Source organism: Nymphalis io, chromosome 10 (assembly GCF_905147045.1).
Source record: "Nymphalis io chromosome 10, ilAglIoxx1.1, whole genome shotgun sequence".
NCBI classification, from domain to species: domain Eukaryota; kingdom Metazoa; phylum Arthropoda; class Insecta; order Lepidoptera; family Nymphalidae; genus Nymphalis; species Nymphalis io.
Window position 1 is genome coordinate 4,962,655 of NC_065897.1, and position 17,431 is coordinate 4,980,085.

The 17,431-nt window shown below is 30.2% G+C and overlaps 1 protein-coding gene across 1 annotated transcript in view; it reads left to right on the plus strand.

The window, feature by feature from the left end:
* The first annotated feature begins 8,325 nt into the window (after nt 1–8,325).
* Nucleotides 8,326–17,431, plus strand: part of LOC126771321 (zinc finger protein 177-like) — a 66,199-nt gene continuing 57,093 nt past the window's right edge. Inside the window, exon 1 of the mRNA XM_050491164.1 lies at nt 8,326–8,821. Within this exon, the coding sequence (XP_050347121.1) occupies nt 8,633–8,821 (189 nt within the window). The 5' untranslated portion in view covers nt 8,326–8,632. The remainder of the gene's footprint in view (nt 8,822–17,431) is intronic.

The window sequence follows — 17,431 nt, forward strand, 5'->3', positions numbered from 1 at the left end:
TAAATAATAAAAGTGACGATTTTAATAAACATTTATTCAACAATTTCACGAGACACGCGTTTTGTATGGAACAAACGTAGCTTTTTAACATTAAGTAAACAATACACTCAAATCTGACCAATAGCAGTAAAAACAACCGAACAATACTGTACGGTAACGCACGTTGCGCGAGCGCATGGGCGGGCCTATCAACGCCACGCCCCGCAAGCCCCGCCTTTAAAGCTCTCACCGCGTGATTTATGGATACATTTTTTTAAACAATACATAATAATATAAATCTGTCGCGTTTACTTTCTTTGTGAGAGAGATTCCATCTTACTCGGTGACTTGTGTTCGTGTGGGTTCGTCCATCTTCGTACTTCGTATTTTAATCGATACAATAATGCTTTGAAATGCGACATGACTGCATTGAATATCCTATATTATGTTATAGTGACGTCATATGGTCTATTTTCGGTTCAAAGTTACAATAATTTCTCAATCTCTGAAATAAAATCAACATCCTTAAAGAGCTTGGTACCTACTTTTGAAATTTATTCTTATTTTATTTTATATTTTACAAATTTTTCTTTCTTCATATCTACTTGAGGGTAGGTATGTAATAGGTGTAGACTATTTATTTTAATTCTTTTATAAAATTCAGTACATTTTTTTTTATTATTTACAAAACTTTTTATACACACCAACTATCAAATATTAATATTTACTTAGAACTAGGAAAGTCTCATAGTTCCCATTATTCGCAGCGCATTGACGAAGGAATACTTTACATGCTATGTACTATTTTAAATATACCCTAAGCATAAATAACTAATGGAAAGAATTGAATAGTTTTAAACAAACAAAAAGACTTCTAAATGTAAAATCATCGTTTCATAATATTGTAACGATTGTTTTTTAAATTTAAAATAGGTAGCAAATTGGTATGTGGTCCACTGCAAATAGAAATTGTCTCTGTAAGGAATATTAACCATGCCTTATATTGTCAGAGCGCCACTAAATTTGGGAACTAAGATGTTATGTCCCTAGTGCCTTTAGTTACATTAGGTCACTCACCTTTCAAACTAGAACACAAAAATGCTAAGTATTATTCTTTTACTGTAGTATAGGTGACGAGTGGTTTGTACACAGACGGGCTTGCACAAAGCCTGACTAAACACCACGTATCAAATAGATCTGCTATAATTAACACAGACCATCAACTTGGAACCCTAAGCATAAGTAAACATTATTTTCTGATAAGACCAGACTTAGGAGTTGTAAACATAGAGAAGACCTGAATATTTTTCATTGTATTATATTAAATTAAATTTATTCAATTCTACTACATTCGTGATATCGTTGCAAACTTACGAATAGAATAGAACGTATATCTCGTTAAGTAGGTGCCTTACAAAAACTGACGACGTCGTTTTGACAAACACATCAAGCAACATTTCTGCTAGCTTGTCAAAACGGTGTCGTATTCGTAACACAAATAATATTCATGTACATAGCAAAGGGTGATAGCTTATATTTTATTTTAACTAATAGCTTACAGTCAACATTTGTGTCAGGATTGTGAGGTAACTATGAGTTTAAAATTTGATGACGAAGTAATAGGTATTAAATAACAAATCTGGCAATGCTTTAAATGTTTTGTACAAGGTCAAGTTTGTTGTCAAAACATTAATTCCATTGGATGAGTGGTTTAGAAGATAAGACAAACAAAAAACCAGATAAGTAAACACACATTACATTATTGTATATTTTATAATAAACTAAGGGTCATAAACTTGTACCACTTGATAGGTATTGTGCTATAGATGTTCTCGTAACTACACAAAAAAAACAGGTAAAATTTGATCATAAAAAAACCTTGGATGAATTTGGACTTTGAATTTGAAAAAATAATAAACGTTATAAGTACCTAATGTAATGCCAAGCTATATTAAGTATGCAACATTATTGTATATTTTTTCCAAATAATTCGTACAATGATAGTTTAATGTTCCACAGCTGAGAAAAGAGCGTTTCACCTGATAGGAGTACCTACTCTTAGAACTCACTTAACTACATTTTTTTTTTTATATAGAATAGGAAGGTGGACGAGCATATGGGCCACCTGATGGTAAGTGGTCACCAAACGCCCTTAGACATTGGCATTGTAAGAAATGTCAACCATCGCTTATAGCCAATGCGCCACCAACCTTGGGAACTAAGATTTTATGTCCCTTGTGCCTGTAATTACACTGGCTCACTCACCCTTCAAACCGGAACACAACAATATCAAGTATTGTTGTTTTGCGGTAGAATATCTGAAGAGTGTACATATAATGTAGATCCCTTTTTAATTAAGTAATATAGTGGTAAACATGAGGAATCATTTGAAACTTCATGATGATTTGCTTTTACCATAAAAACTAAAGAGATTCAGTTAAGGTTTGTGTATACTATCCATGGTGCTTAACGTATATACACCAGAATTGGAGGACGCAGCGTGGGCAGGCTCCAAACAAGGTGGACTGTTGAAGGGTCATGGGAAGCCTTTGGATTCGATAAACGTAAGACTATCCATCAAGGAAATCCATGGGGGAAGTCTTTGTCTAGCAGTGGACATCTTCCGGCTGAAATTATGATACACACTAATAACTGTCATTAATATAATGAGACAAATAACTATAAATATATGTATATGTATTTTGTTCTTTATATTTTTTAATAATAATTACATTAGTAATCCGACTCAGCCATATGGTTCCGACAAATAGAATAGGCCACGCGAACTCGACTAAAGTATTTTTTGTTGTTCGAGTACGTAAACGGCTGTCGAGTTCGTACGTAAAACCACCCTGACAAAAATACCATCAGCAAAAGAATTCCAAAGGAGAAAGTTATAGGCGGCAGAAAAGCACATGTTAAAGAATGCTAAATTCATTTCATGTCTATATATATATATATATATTATTATATTATTATTAATTTTAGGTCGGCTCAATATATATATATTGCGTCATATCACAAAAATAAACTTAATATTTCTTGCGTAATTGTGCAAATAGATTGAACTATAAATTACCTTCGTAAATCAATATCAATTTTGTAATTATTTTATTTAATAAATTGTATAATGAACTGTACACTTTTCATGTACAATATTGAGTCTTGGTAGAAAACGATTTAGATGAATTCTACGTTTTGAAATATGTGGATGACATGAGTTGTTATTACTTTGCATATCCCGGACAATTGGCATTATAATCAGACACTGATATTGATTAAAAAAATAACTAGAAATGAATGAATGAAATTTCTAAAAAAAAGCATTCTGTTACCAGTGGGTAGAATACGTGAAACAATATGAATAGTTATGTGAATAGGTTATAAATTAAGGTAATCCGCAGCTACTTAAAAGGTCTTTTTTTTATTTTTACAAAATGATAAAATATAAAACTGACATTGGATACCTACCCTATGTTAATAAAGAGATTAAGCGATGGAAATAATCTTTAGTATGGTACATAGATACCAGCTACATAGCATTATAAATACAGTGTATGGCTTAGAATTTCTGGTAAGATTACGCTTCTACGTACAATTTCGGAAGATTTGCGATTTTTTCGCATTAATTAATTAGAATCACAGATTTGCTTAGATTTTGCTAAGTATTGCTTCGATATGAACCGAACTTGATATTCAGAAGATAAGAATCAGGTTTTCAACAGCATTAAGCATATTTTGCCTTTAAAATATCTGTAAAATTATTCGTTATCTACGAATATTGATATTTAATTAAGATCGTTTAAAAAACAACTGCTTATAAGGAAATGTACATTAAAATCAATGTAACCGATGTCCTGTCTCAATCAATGCTTGGAATCGATAGTCTTAGAACCATTTTAAATTATACTTTAATACAATTATATTAAGGCTCACTTTACTTTGTATTAAGAAACGCTTATATGTAACAGAAAATGTCGATGACCTATACACACCTGGCGTAACCGCAATGCCACAAGTTCTATATTAGTGTTTGTATGTATGTCCTTATAATAGATAAACGTCGTAACAATGAGCAAGAACTTATAATACTAAAATCTACTAACATTGCTTTTAGTGTTTAGTTCGATTAGATAATTTTAACCTTCTAATTGATTAAATCCGTTCTTTGCAGTTTGTTAAAATTTCAGCTTAAATTCGAAACTGAATTTTTGTTAACGTTTTAAAAAGTTTTTTCGTAACTTCTATAATTAAAAACCGAACTTGAATTTTATTTTATTTTTTCTAATTGGCAAAATTTTAATCGAATTTTATGAATGACTTAGGAAGCATTTTATAGACTTACCTTAATATATATTACGCTCATTATATATTCTGAACATATTATGGAAGTCTATAAACATTGGTGATCAGTTTTCTTCTAATCCTTTTATTCATTTTAATAATATCATCATCCTCTCTACTCTAAAAACTACTCTGAAATCAAGTGTAGTTCCATCGAACAAATCTATTCAAAATGAAGAAAAAAAATGTCTGTCTGTGATTTCAAAATAATATTTTATATATATAATTTTAATAGGCGTTATGTACGTTAAATTGACAGATTTTAAAGGATATTCGTCACAAACCTAATTCCACGCTGGCGAAAACGCGGGTTTTGCTTGCAGTTCAATATAAAATTACTACAGAGCAGCATACACAACGACATGCAATAATCTAAAAGTTAGATTTACTTTATGTATATGAGTTCTTCTAGCCCAAGATAATCAAAAACAAACGTATGATGTTTTCTCGAAATCACCTAAGAAGGCAACTCAAGTCTAATGTAAATGAAAAAACTAAAAATCTTAATTGACTACCAAATAGTATACTTCACGTAAAAAAAGCCGAGATGGCCCAGTGGTAAGAACGCGTGAATCTTAACCGATGATCGTGGGTTCAAACCCGGGCAAGCACCACTGAATTTTCATGTGCTTAATTTGTGATTATAATTCATCTCGTGCTTTACGGTGAAGGAAAACATCGTGAGGAAACCTGCATGTGTCTAATTTCACTGAAATTCTGCCACATGTGAATTCTACCAACCCGCATTGGAGCAGCGTGGTGGAATAAGCTCCAAACCTTCTCCTCAAAAAGAGGAGAGGAGGCCTTTAGCCCAGCAGTGAGACATTCACAGGCTGTTACGGACGGACGGACGTATCTTTATAACATTATGTTTTCTCAAAGAGCCCTTCTCTTAGAGAAGTAACTTCAAATATTTCTGGCAATATATTTCTAACCCTTGGATCTAAATAAAATCTGGTTTTCTTCGCTAGTCTAGGTACAAAATAGTAAAATAAAACAAATGACAATTTTTAGTTTGCTGTATATTTTTTTTTTTTTTTGGTAAACAAACAATTTTAAAAACACTGAAATATAAAACAAAAATAACAAAAATCACAAATCAATCAAGTTTCCACTTAAAGCCAATACACAAAAAAAAAATAACAAATTGAATTAATTAAATTAAAATTGAAAGTAAAACAAAAATAAAAACTGCAAATACATTATCACTTTAGGTAAAAGAGTTAAAAACAATTAGCATTTTAAGATATCACGAACTGCTCTTTTATAAACACCAATTTTTGGGCAAAAAATATCTAAGTTTTGTTCTTATTTTTATTCTATTAGATTTTTTTAATAAATATTACTCTGTGCAGTATTAAAGTTATGCGACAAATAGGAAATCGGAATATCAGGAGCTCACAGGAGTGAATCCTGTAGTTTTGAAAACACTTCTTTATATTACTTTCATAAATTTTATAATTGAGTGTTTTCACCACCGTTCTTTTTCAAAAATATGCTGTTTTTTTAGTATTATTATTGCAAACAACGGTGGATAAGTCAAAAAGACCTTAACGGGTTCCATTATTATTGCCCAAGAAATGAAATTGTTTTGTCATATGATATATGATCGTTTGATGATGATATCCTGAGAACCCCAGGTCGGGCCAATAGAAAGATGTTGAGATTTTCTGGCGAAAAATATAAACTAGAGAAGCAGCTTGTTATTGTATATTCCATAATTCGCTCTACGTTATTTTCGTCTTGCTGTGTCACAAATTCGCTTTGGAGCAGAGTGGTGGAATAAGTTCCAAACCTAGACATCAAATGCATAAGAGGACTTACCCAGAAGTTCATTTAAGTTTAAGTTACACAGGTCATTTTTATGATTAACGAAAATTTATGCAAATTGCAATTAAATTGTTTTAATATGTAAATTTATTTTTAAATAAGAATTATTTAAAAATATGAAATTTTGAAAAAAATAAGAAATATATTATAACTTATTGTAAGCCGATATGGCCACTGGGCCACGCTTACCTAGTGGTTCTTACCACTGGGTAAGGGCGTGAATCTTAACCGATGATCGTGGGTTCAAACTCGGGAAAGCGCCACTGAATTTTTATGTGCTTAATTTGTGATTATAATTCATGTCGTGCTTTACGGTGAAGAAAAACATCGTGAGGAAACCTGCATGTGTCTAATTTCATTGAAATTCTGCCACATGTGTATTCCACCAACGCGCACTGGAGCAACGTGGTGGAATAAGCTCCAAACCTTCTCCTCAAAAAATGGAGAGGAGGCCTTTAGCCCAGCAGTCGGACATTTACAGGCTGTTACGGTTACAGTATTGTAAAAACTTCTCGGGTAATTCTTGCAATCAAATACTAAATCATAACTGTTTGTATACTAAAAAAGTGAACCTATATATTCATAATTTTACGTCGAATTTTGACTAATTATTTTATAACAAGTTAATGTAGTTTTTTTAATACATATTAAGCTTTGACGGCTTCTTTAGAGGCTAGAATATCGGACACTGAATCTATAAATTTGTACTAAAACACATTATAAATGCCTTTTATAATTAATTAAACATTCGCATATGCTTAATTATACTTTCTAATATATATAATCAGTAGATCATAATTTGATGTTTGCGTTTTAAAATATAATGTTTGCAAAACGAAATTCGAAATATACCAATTTGTATGACAAAGCTTAGTTTTATTTTAGAAATCCTTTATTATACATAAATAAATTATACTTCATGTTCCTGAGGTGCCTGTGATAACGAAAAGTTGCCAACTTCACTGTTGTTACCACAAACGCTTACAGTGTTATGTAATTGGAGACTTAAGAAGGAAATATATTCATTAAATAGTTGAAATAATATTATTACAAATTTAACATTCTATCTTTGCATTCTTAAGCAATTGATTATTTTAGAAACTTGCATTTTTACAAAACACATTTTCACAAAAAATTATAATTAAGATTTTTTATTTAAAAATATAATAATTAACTTGGGTATCCAATATCGAATTAGATGAACACTAAATGTTAATTAACAGATGACAATGAATAACAACAAACAACAATGTTTTGCTACTGAAATACCTGCGTAGCAAAACATTGTTGTTTTGCAAGGTTAATAAAAACTAAGGTGAATTTTTAAACGATGCTTTTGCCTCACAAAATAGTTATTAAAAAATTACCGACATAAAAACATCCTTAAAGATAAAATAATTCTTCGTAACACCTTATTACGAAATTTGTGTTAACATAATTGCTTATTTTCAATATTTTATATGAAATCATAGATATATTTTTACTATTATCACATGTTATGTCTTGTAACCGCATGCAACGTTTTCGATTAAACACTTAATATATTATGTAATTACATTAAGACATAAAGAAGTATGTATATAATATAATGGTAATACTTTCTTTGGAAAGTAAATATAATCATGCTAACAATTCCATAATTAATGAATACTAAATTTTATGTTCAAATTATTTTTCAACTTCTAATAAATTCAATTATGTGATCCCTATAATTACCACCTTTTTATACTGCCTTATGTCAAAATTATTTAAAGAATCGTACTCAAATCACGTTAAAAAAACATTTGAAGCAAAAGTAAAGAACCCCTCAATTAAAACGTCACGTCTAAAAAGTAGTATAGCAGATGTTGTAAAAAAAGAACAGGTAGCATTCGTACGTTAGAATCAGGTGCACGATCCGAGGCTCCACGGCGCTCTGACGGGCGGCGCACGCGCAAGCAGGTGCCGCCTATGGAGGGGAGCACCTTACTACTTCTTACAACCTTGTCCGTGGACCATACAACATCCTTAGAACAATTATATAAGGTTGAAATTGCAATAACACAATCGCAAATTATGTTTGTAGGGCTTTACTCCTCTCCTTTTTATCGAACAAAAAATGAACTGTAAATGCGATCACGGCCGTGGCTAAGGTCAATGTTAGCGCTTCCTTCAGTGCTCGTTCGGAGAAGACCGCGCGCGCATCCTGCGTAAAGCACCCTTAGCGGTAATGCGCTGATATTGTCCGAACAATATTAGGACGAGTTGAACGAACTTCGGGTCCGCGAATTTTTGGACTCGAAGAACTAAAATATTGAACTTAGCATAAACTGACTGTGGTTAATCCAGCGTGACGTTTCACATATCGATCGATCATTGCTACCCAAATATTTTATCCTTATTAATCGTGATGGACGAACTTAGACTTAAAAAAGTATTTTGTTTATTATTTTAAATTGTGTTAGACTTTATTTGCATTGGATGTTATGTGCATGTGATTATGGAGACTCTAGTTCTGATTCCTCAGGAGTTGAGTCTGGCGTTGAGGCCAGGGGGAGCTAGGGGGAGGGAGGCATCTGTCAGCGTTTGGTCATCGTTGGAGATCCAAAGGGGTGCATTATTGTACCCTTTCCAAGGGACAATCAGGATCGACAAGCTACATGTGTACTCGTACGTGCCTGATCATGACGTAAGTATTAATTTAATTAAAAATATTATTTAAAAAGTTTAATTTTTCAAAAACTTTAAAAGTGAAAAAAAATTCACGTTTAAAAATAATATCATAAATAATAATTTGGGCTTTCATTTTTACTTTCACGTATAACATACAACAATAATGATAAAAATAATACATTTATTAATGTGTAATAATAAAGTTTGTTAGTATATTACCTATATTTTATTTGTTATAAATAATTGCTAAAGTATTAATTTGAAGGAAACGTCTAATAGCTTACTTAAGCTCTAACTTAGTTGTAACTTTTTTATATATAAATTGATTATCTGTGAAACCAGCATTTGTTTTTTTTTTTAATAGTGCAAATTTAAAGTTCTTAATGTATTCGTACTCTTCAATTCTTCTATTTTATTGTTTGAAATATAGTATTTAGCATCATTGCAAATATTATTTATTGTATTTTATATTGAAATCCTATTAAATTTAAAATTAATATTGATAAAATCAAGTAATATTGATAGCTAATAAACAAAAGGAAATAATAAATCAATAAAATCAATACAATACAATATACAATACAATCAATTATAATATTTTTCTCATAATTTAAATTTGTTTTAAAATGTTAAGAAGAAAAACATGACTCATTGTCAGTGTTGTAATTTTTATTTTATTCTTTAAACATCTTATTTAAAATCGATGCTAATTTGTTATTTACAGATAATTTAATATTTTTAAATTAAAGTTTATTTTAATTTTAATATAAATCTTACTTGATTTGGTATTCGCTTGATTGCGCTAATCTTAAAAACCAAAGACTAAAGCAGAATTTGTAAGCGAAACGCATCGGACCGCTTTTACTTTGTTTACACTTTATACTTATATTTTAGATACTTATAAAGGTTTTCTATAATTTAATAAAAAATATGAATACTATTATCAACATTTTTTAAAATATTAAATTCTATGCCAAAATCAAATCATTGTTAACCTTTTAGATGTCCATTAGTTATTTTGCAATTCATAATTGATGAATATTTTAAACAAAAGTAGTTAATAAATATTTACCATAAAATATATAATGCAAATGCACAAGTATATTAACATTCAAACTGAATTAGTTATATTATAATATTTAACTCATGTTTATTATTAAAAAAATCTCCTGTTTAATATGGAAAACACACACACACACATAACAGTAACACATAGTTACATCCAGAACAAGATAAACATCTGTATAGTTTATGCACATATTTGGCTTGATCGGCGTTTGAACTTACGACTATTTAGAGCAGAAGCAAGTTATATTGAATTAATATATATTTTTATGTAATTGTGTGCATAGTTCGAATTTTACTTGTATTTATATGATCAGCTGTTGTTGCAAATGTTGTATTATTAGAATATCATTCGAATTGCCAATGGATCATATCAGTATATTCCTTACTGATAAATCTTAAATGTCACTTGTCTAATTTATACGTTGAATACATGTCCTTCGATTGGCTTGGTTTCTTAATTAATATTTAAATAAAACAAAAAAAATCCTTAAAAACGTTAATTGAATGTTGTTAAACCAATATGTGTTGGGTTCCGTCAGGGTTTTATTGGAATTATTATTTTTCGTTAGTTGTTAAGCTTAACATAGTAGGCGGTTCCAAAAAGCTGAAATTATGTAGGTTTAGTTTAAGCTTGTGCAAATTAGGCTTAAATTATTTTATAACGTTATCAACGCTATAAACAAAAGCCTTTTTTTACAATTTATCAGAAGCATTGAAAGCTGAAAGCTATCTTGGACCGAAGCCCGTGATAAATTCTAAAAGCAAATTTACCAAATAAAAAACGACGCTCTTTGTCCAGAATTTAACTCACCGTCTTGTATGTAACTTAGACATATGTCTAAACTAGTTTTCGCCCACAGTTGCAGGTGTAAGGTGTAACAAAGTAGCCAATGTCATTTTGGAGTCCAATCTTGCTTCATTCTTTGTAAGTTCAGTGTAATTACAGGCACAAGGAACATAACATCTTAGTTCCCAAGGTTGGTGGCGCATTGGTGATGTAAGTGATGGTTAACATTTCTTACAATGCCAATGTCTATGGACGTTGGTGACCACTTACCATCAGGTGGTCCATATGTTCGTCCGCCTTCCTATTGTATATAATAAAAAAAATCTAAATTTCATCAAAATCGGTTAAGTGGTTTAGCCGTAAAAGCGTAACAGATAGACAGATAGACAGACAGCTACTTTCGCATGTATAATCATATAGATATAGATAGGTAATATCTTTTAGTTTATTTCCTATTACAAAAGTTAGCCGTTGTGAATTTTAGCCTGTAGTGAATACGACAAGGTATTGAGATCAATTTCTGAGTATGGGTATTAAAAATTACTTCCTCTTGAAGTTTGTAGACCGTGGCGTTCATTTATATATTTATGTTTGTATTCAATCGCTTTATGTACTCTACATGATATTTGACACCATATAGACTTTTACAATATTATATTATTTTAGTATATTGACAAAACATTCCATAACGTTATCGCATTAACTCTGTTGCATCATTATAGCTACGGTTTAATCCAAATAGCCTATATTAATGAAAGCTTGCACTGTTGAGTCGTGAATCTAGTTTTGTATATTACCTTTTAGATGTATTTAAATGAAATCACCGATAATTCTCTTTTTGTTACTTTTAGAGACTTAAATTACTACTACTTATATTTAGCTACTAACCACTGAAGATTTTTTATTTATAATTCATATGTATTTGGATAATTTTGTGTTAAATGTATCTATCTCCTTCAAAATGGTACTTATTAACAAAATGAATTTAGCCTTTTAACACATTTTTTTAATTTTTTTTTTTAATAATTCTTGTTTTACAATTGACTTTTCGTATTAATTTCATTATTCAAATTAGTGATTTAAATTCGAATAAAAATTAAATAGCTGATTAAAGATAGTGATTAAAATTTTGTTATCTCGAAATGTTTTATAACATTTTAATGAATGTGATTATTAATAAGTTAAATTAATTAATAGAATTTGATTGTTTTATTCAGCGATTCGATTCTACTATATTTATGATTCGTCTACAAAATTTAATATAACATTAAATATATAAAAAAAGTTAATAATTTTGCATCAACATAAATACCAACTTAATACAATTGGGTTTTGACACATAGCATTATATTATGCTAGTTAGCCCCCCATGTGAGGCCCCTTTTGCTTATTTGTTTCTTTGTTGCGCTTTTACGTTTTAACTACTCAACCGATCATTATGAATTTTTGTATATATATATTGTCAAGTTTATAGCAAAAGACATATAGGATACCTAACACCTACCCACACATGGAATTAATGTGAATAGAATTATAGAAGAATAGAATTTATGATGTTTATAAAAGAAAAAAAAGACATTTATTACAAGAATTAAATTCCGCCGAGCGATGGAAGCAGCTAGAAGTTCAATGTTTTAGCTTGGAATCTGTCCGCTATCTCGATATAAATTGTGTTGTTGGTGTCGATTTTGATTTAGTACAGTTAAGTTAATTGTAGCTTGATTTATGATTGGTGCTTCATAGTTCATTTGTATGTATACTATTGCAATTAAAATGCAGACAGAAGCGAAATAAATTAATTTGAATATCGAATATATTTCAAATAATTCAAAATATTAAAAGGAGGTGATAAGTGCTGTAAATAATTATTGTTATATTTCAAAATAAGCGAAACAGCACTTGGCCTGTTGGCCGTGGGATCTGAGCTTGGGCCTACGAAGGGATAAAATCGAATTGTGTGTATAAAAAAACATTTTAATTCGAAAATTATCCAGCGTATAAGCTTATTAAAGAAATTCTTTTCTTTTCTATCTATCTTATGTTATGTAAATCTTAATATTTTATCTAAAAAAAAAAAACAAACAAATAATCTCTTTAAAAATAATACGATAATGATAAGATATTAAACAGCATTATGATATTTTTATAACATGAAGCTAGAGAGTGCCTATGATTGAACAAGCCCGATTCGATAGTCCGTTTATTGAGGAAGAAATAAATAAATAATTTTACATAATTTCTCGCTATAACTATAAGGACCAATATTTAGTAAATGATATTTCTTGGTCTTGTTTTTTACATACTATATCCGCGGGGCACATCTTGTTCATTATAAATAGAATTAAAAAAGATCACGTGCAGTTCATGCTTGTTACAGTGAAATAGTTTTGTGTCAGAAACGTACAGGAGTAAAGATAAACAAATCTCATATTAACATATTCCATACGAGTTGCTAATAGCTCTGCTATATTATGCGCTAAAAACAGTTCTTGATTAATATATCTTTAATTCTATTCCACTTTTATTTACTTCCAATGTTCCGATAATAAATTCGCTGACATTTAAAACGGCGTTATTTTACATTTAATTTTCTAGTATTACGCTAAGAGAAATTTGAATTGACTTGAATATAAATCTTTGGAGCGGGATTGCAAGAAAAGTAAACACATTGAACCGCAAATGATCCAGTTAGAAGAGACGCTCCTTCACGTACCACCTTACCACTTACCACGTAGCACTTCTCGGTTACCAACGAGATGATGGTTTTTACAAACAATCATGAAACCATAGCAAGGATATTAATGTGGTCTTGTCTTTCTAGTCTGTATAGTTTTGTGTAAAAATTTTTGTATATATAATATCCCTTTTTATAACTGTTGTTTATTTAAGATAATAGAGTACAATTGTCTTTACTAGACCTAACTTATCCATAATATTATGATAATAAATAAAATATTTTCTTTAGACGTCTTCTCGAGTATATTTTTATTAATTATACATTTATGGTAAAAGACAGTTGACATTATTCTTTACACGTTAACTTCTTTCCGAGAGGAATGAAGGAATGTTTGTCAGTTAATAATTTCATATTTAGTATTGTGTTCCGGTTTGAATTGAGTAAGCCAGTGTAACTACGGTCACAAGAGACACTATATGTTGGTTTCCAAGGTTGGTCGCGCATTGACGATATAAGAAATGATTAATGTTCCTTACAGCGCCAATGTCCAATGTTACGGCGTCCATAGGCGACGATGGCCATTTTCCATCAAGTGGCCATCTGCCCGTCCGCCTCCATTTCTTATAAAATAAAATAAAAACAACATAAAATCCTATTTTATTCGATTTTTAATCGTTAAATGGAGTGAGCAATCCTTTGAATCCTAATATGTATACTATGCGCTAAGAACTATGTATAAGGATAATATTATTTTTATTTTGACGTATCTATTCATTCGAATAATTCATCAATTGAGCTGACTTGTAAAGAGGTTTCAAATATTTCATTCGGACCGTTTGAATGATAAAATAACACCTCAGGCTGTATCAACCGGAAGAGTACTGTATTAGTCAAGGTGTTATAGTATGCACAAATGTAAACTTTCACCGCGTTAGGCAGGTTTTGTATGTGTGTATTATAAAAATGGGACCACGTGTTATGTGTATCATAAAAATAGTCTTATACTTGGTTTTATTAAGTTAAAATGAAATTCATTGGTTCTGTTCTGTTATGAATGTTATATGTATTCTCATTGTTATTGAAATTTACATAATAAATTACATAATAATGTTCTTAATATATGAATTTATAAGATCTTTACGCATACAAATTCAATAAATGATTATATGTTTGCGGTATAGTGCCAAGATGGCTACTAGAATAGTAGAGTTCTGCGGCCATGAGAACATTCTCAAAAAAAAAATACAATAAAAATCTCTTCTTTCAAAGTTGGTATTTGTTAATGCCAAATAATTGAATTTCTAGAAACATCATACAATTTATTTATAAACAATCATTATTGTTCATAAATATTTTTCATAACGCAAAGAATATCCTCCTATATGGCTACTTTATATGTAATGTTATGTCTGTTATTAATCTCTGAGAACAAATTGTAGAATTCAAAACGTAAAATTAAAGAACAAAACACAACGGGATATTTGTGTTCATAATATTGTTTTTGTAATTAATTTCACTTCGTTAGTCTTTCATTGAGAGCGTTGTTAACGCTTGTTCCAAGTCATAAGAGAGCCCCTTAAATGAAATTAGAACATTATTTTTCGAGTATTGACAAATGAATACATGATAAGTATACATTTTGCTTAAAGTATGTTTTATGTTTTCATATTAATAAAGTAATATTTAAAAATGTATTTAGCAATGCTTCTATACATGATTGAAAAACGTTCAAAAATTCATTAATCATCTTAATCATCCCTTTTGAAACATAAATATATATTTATACATAAATTTTATAATATAATACTTATATTGTATATTTAAGGCATTTATCTTACAACTGGCACCATACAGACTAGTGGCTTTTTGTGGCTTTCAACGCACGCGCCTCCGTTCATTACGACCACCGCTTTGTTTTGTACAAGAACCTAATTACGATTGTCTGAAATATTTTGACAACGACCATTTATAATAATATTACGCCTTTATCAATTCCTTGAGAGCTTCACAATGAATTCGAATCAATATAACAGATTGATCATGACTCATTCTATAATAAAGCGATTTATTTAAATGTCGTGAGTCAATCGGTTTTATTTAAATTGAATTAATTCTACATAAGACTAAAAATTGTTGGATCTTAATACTTATATATTGAGCTAGATATACGATTTTGTGTTTTTACTAGAGTACTATTAAAATATAATGTTGGATATTAACTATGCTTCATGTTTCGTGTTAATTATTAACGACATAAGGCAGACATTACAAACATAGAAATAGACACTAATTTCAGCGGAAACGCACCGTTTGTTAAATATTTCTCGCAAGACTTATCTCTTTCTGAAATAAAATATACTTAGAACCATATTCTTCTCGCGAGTCTGTCGTCGCAGTAATTGCTTAATTTTCATCTCGTTTCACACGTTTTCTTTACTTTTTTTTTTTCAAACAATAGAACGACGCAACGCACATTGTTATTTCCTAAAACATTTTGATTATTTAATCTTATATTACAGTCGTATTGTTTACCAATTTCTCATATACTTTATGACACGGTTGTATTTTGTTGTAAAATAATGTACGTAGCCAACCAGCTTCTCGCTATTCATTGACGACTTTCAAATTGTTTGATTCTTTAAAAATATAATTTGTTGCTAAGACTAAAACAAATTATATAAGGATATAGACAAAACAAGTTTTTTTGGAAGTCATTGTGGTGTGTAATATCGACAAGTCTACAAATTTTTAAGTTCCTTGAAATGTATTCCAGGATCTTAAAACATTTTTTATGTGTGCGTGTATGAAAATACCCTACATAATGTAGCGATATATGTGTACAGTAACAGCCTGTTAATGTCCCACTGCTGGGCTAAGGCCTCCTCTCCCTTTTTGAGGAGAAGGTTTGGAGCTTATTCCACCACGCTGCTCCAATGCGGGTTGGTAGAATACACATGTGGCAGAATTTCAATGAAATTAGACACATGCAGGTTTCCTCACGATGTTTTCCTTCACCGTTAAAGCACGAGATGAATTATAAACACAAATTAAGCACATGAAAATTCAGTGGTGCTTGCCCGGGTTTGAACCCACGATCATCGGTTAAGATTCACGCGTTCTTACCACTAGGCCATCTCGGCTTTGATATATGTGTATGTCAAATGATTTAAAAGCATGTTTTATAATATATATTTTGATGTGAAACATATATTGGCGCGCATTGGGAGTAAGACTAATTCGTATGCCGTGACGGCTAACGGCACGACGTTTACTTATGCCGTCCTGTATTCCCTTGTGTACATGCATGGCGCGTATACTACATATTTAATTGCTATATATTATTATTATTATAAAAAAATTCAGATTCAGATCAGCAGGCACTATTTAGAGAGAGAGAGAACTAATAACTGCAAAATCCGACTTGATCGAGCCTTTAGCATTAGTCTTTATATATAGAGTTTAATAATACGTTTACCCATGTATATAATCTTTCGAATATCAACATCTATTAGCTTAGAATTTGAGCTGCATAATATAATATTCTGAAATATAAAAAAAATATATTAACCAATAATATTATTTAATTGATATGAATAGAATTGCCGTATTATTAATAAAATCAACCTAAATGTTTTTTAAACCGTAAAATGCTTTCAATCACCACGCACACGCTTTTTATTCAAACCCACGACGCGCTAATATAGCCCGTATATTACATTAACTCTAATGACTAAATTACCGTAGCAATATATTTATACATATGGTATAACCGTATATTTTAAATTATAATCTATGTATGGACTGATGAAATTAAATTTAAATTCGTGATTCATTTATTAAACGTAAGTCAGTTATTGCTGAACGGTATGGTTCTTTTTAATTATAAGCCAAGATGAATATATAATGAGATATTTGATATGTATGTTAATATGTTTCAAATCTGTAGTTATTATATTGACTTTTAAGTATCATGCTTACGCTTAAAGTTAAAGACACGAAGAACATATGAAAATATTAAGTGTACAGTTTGATTCCATACGTATAACACATACATTTTAACTTTGCCGGTCTGATTTTCCCTATCAAATAATTAA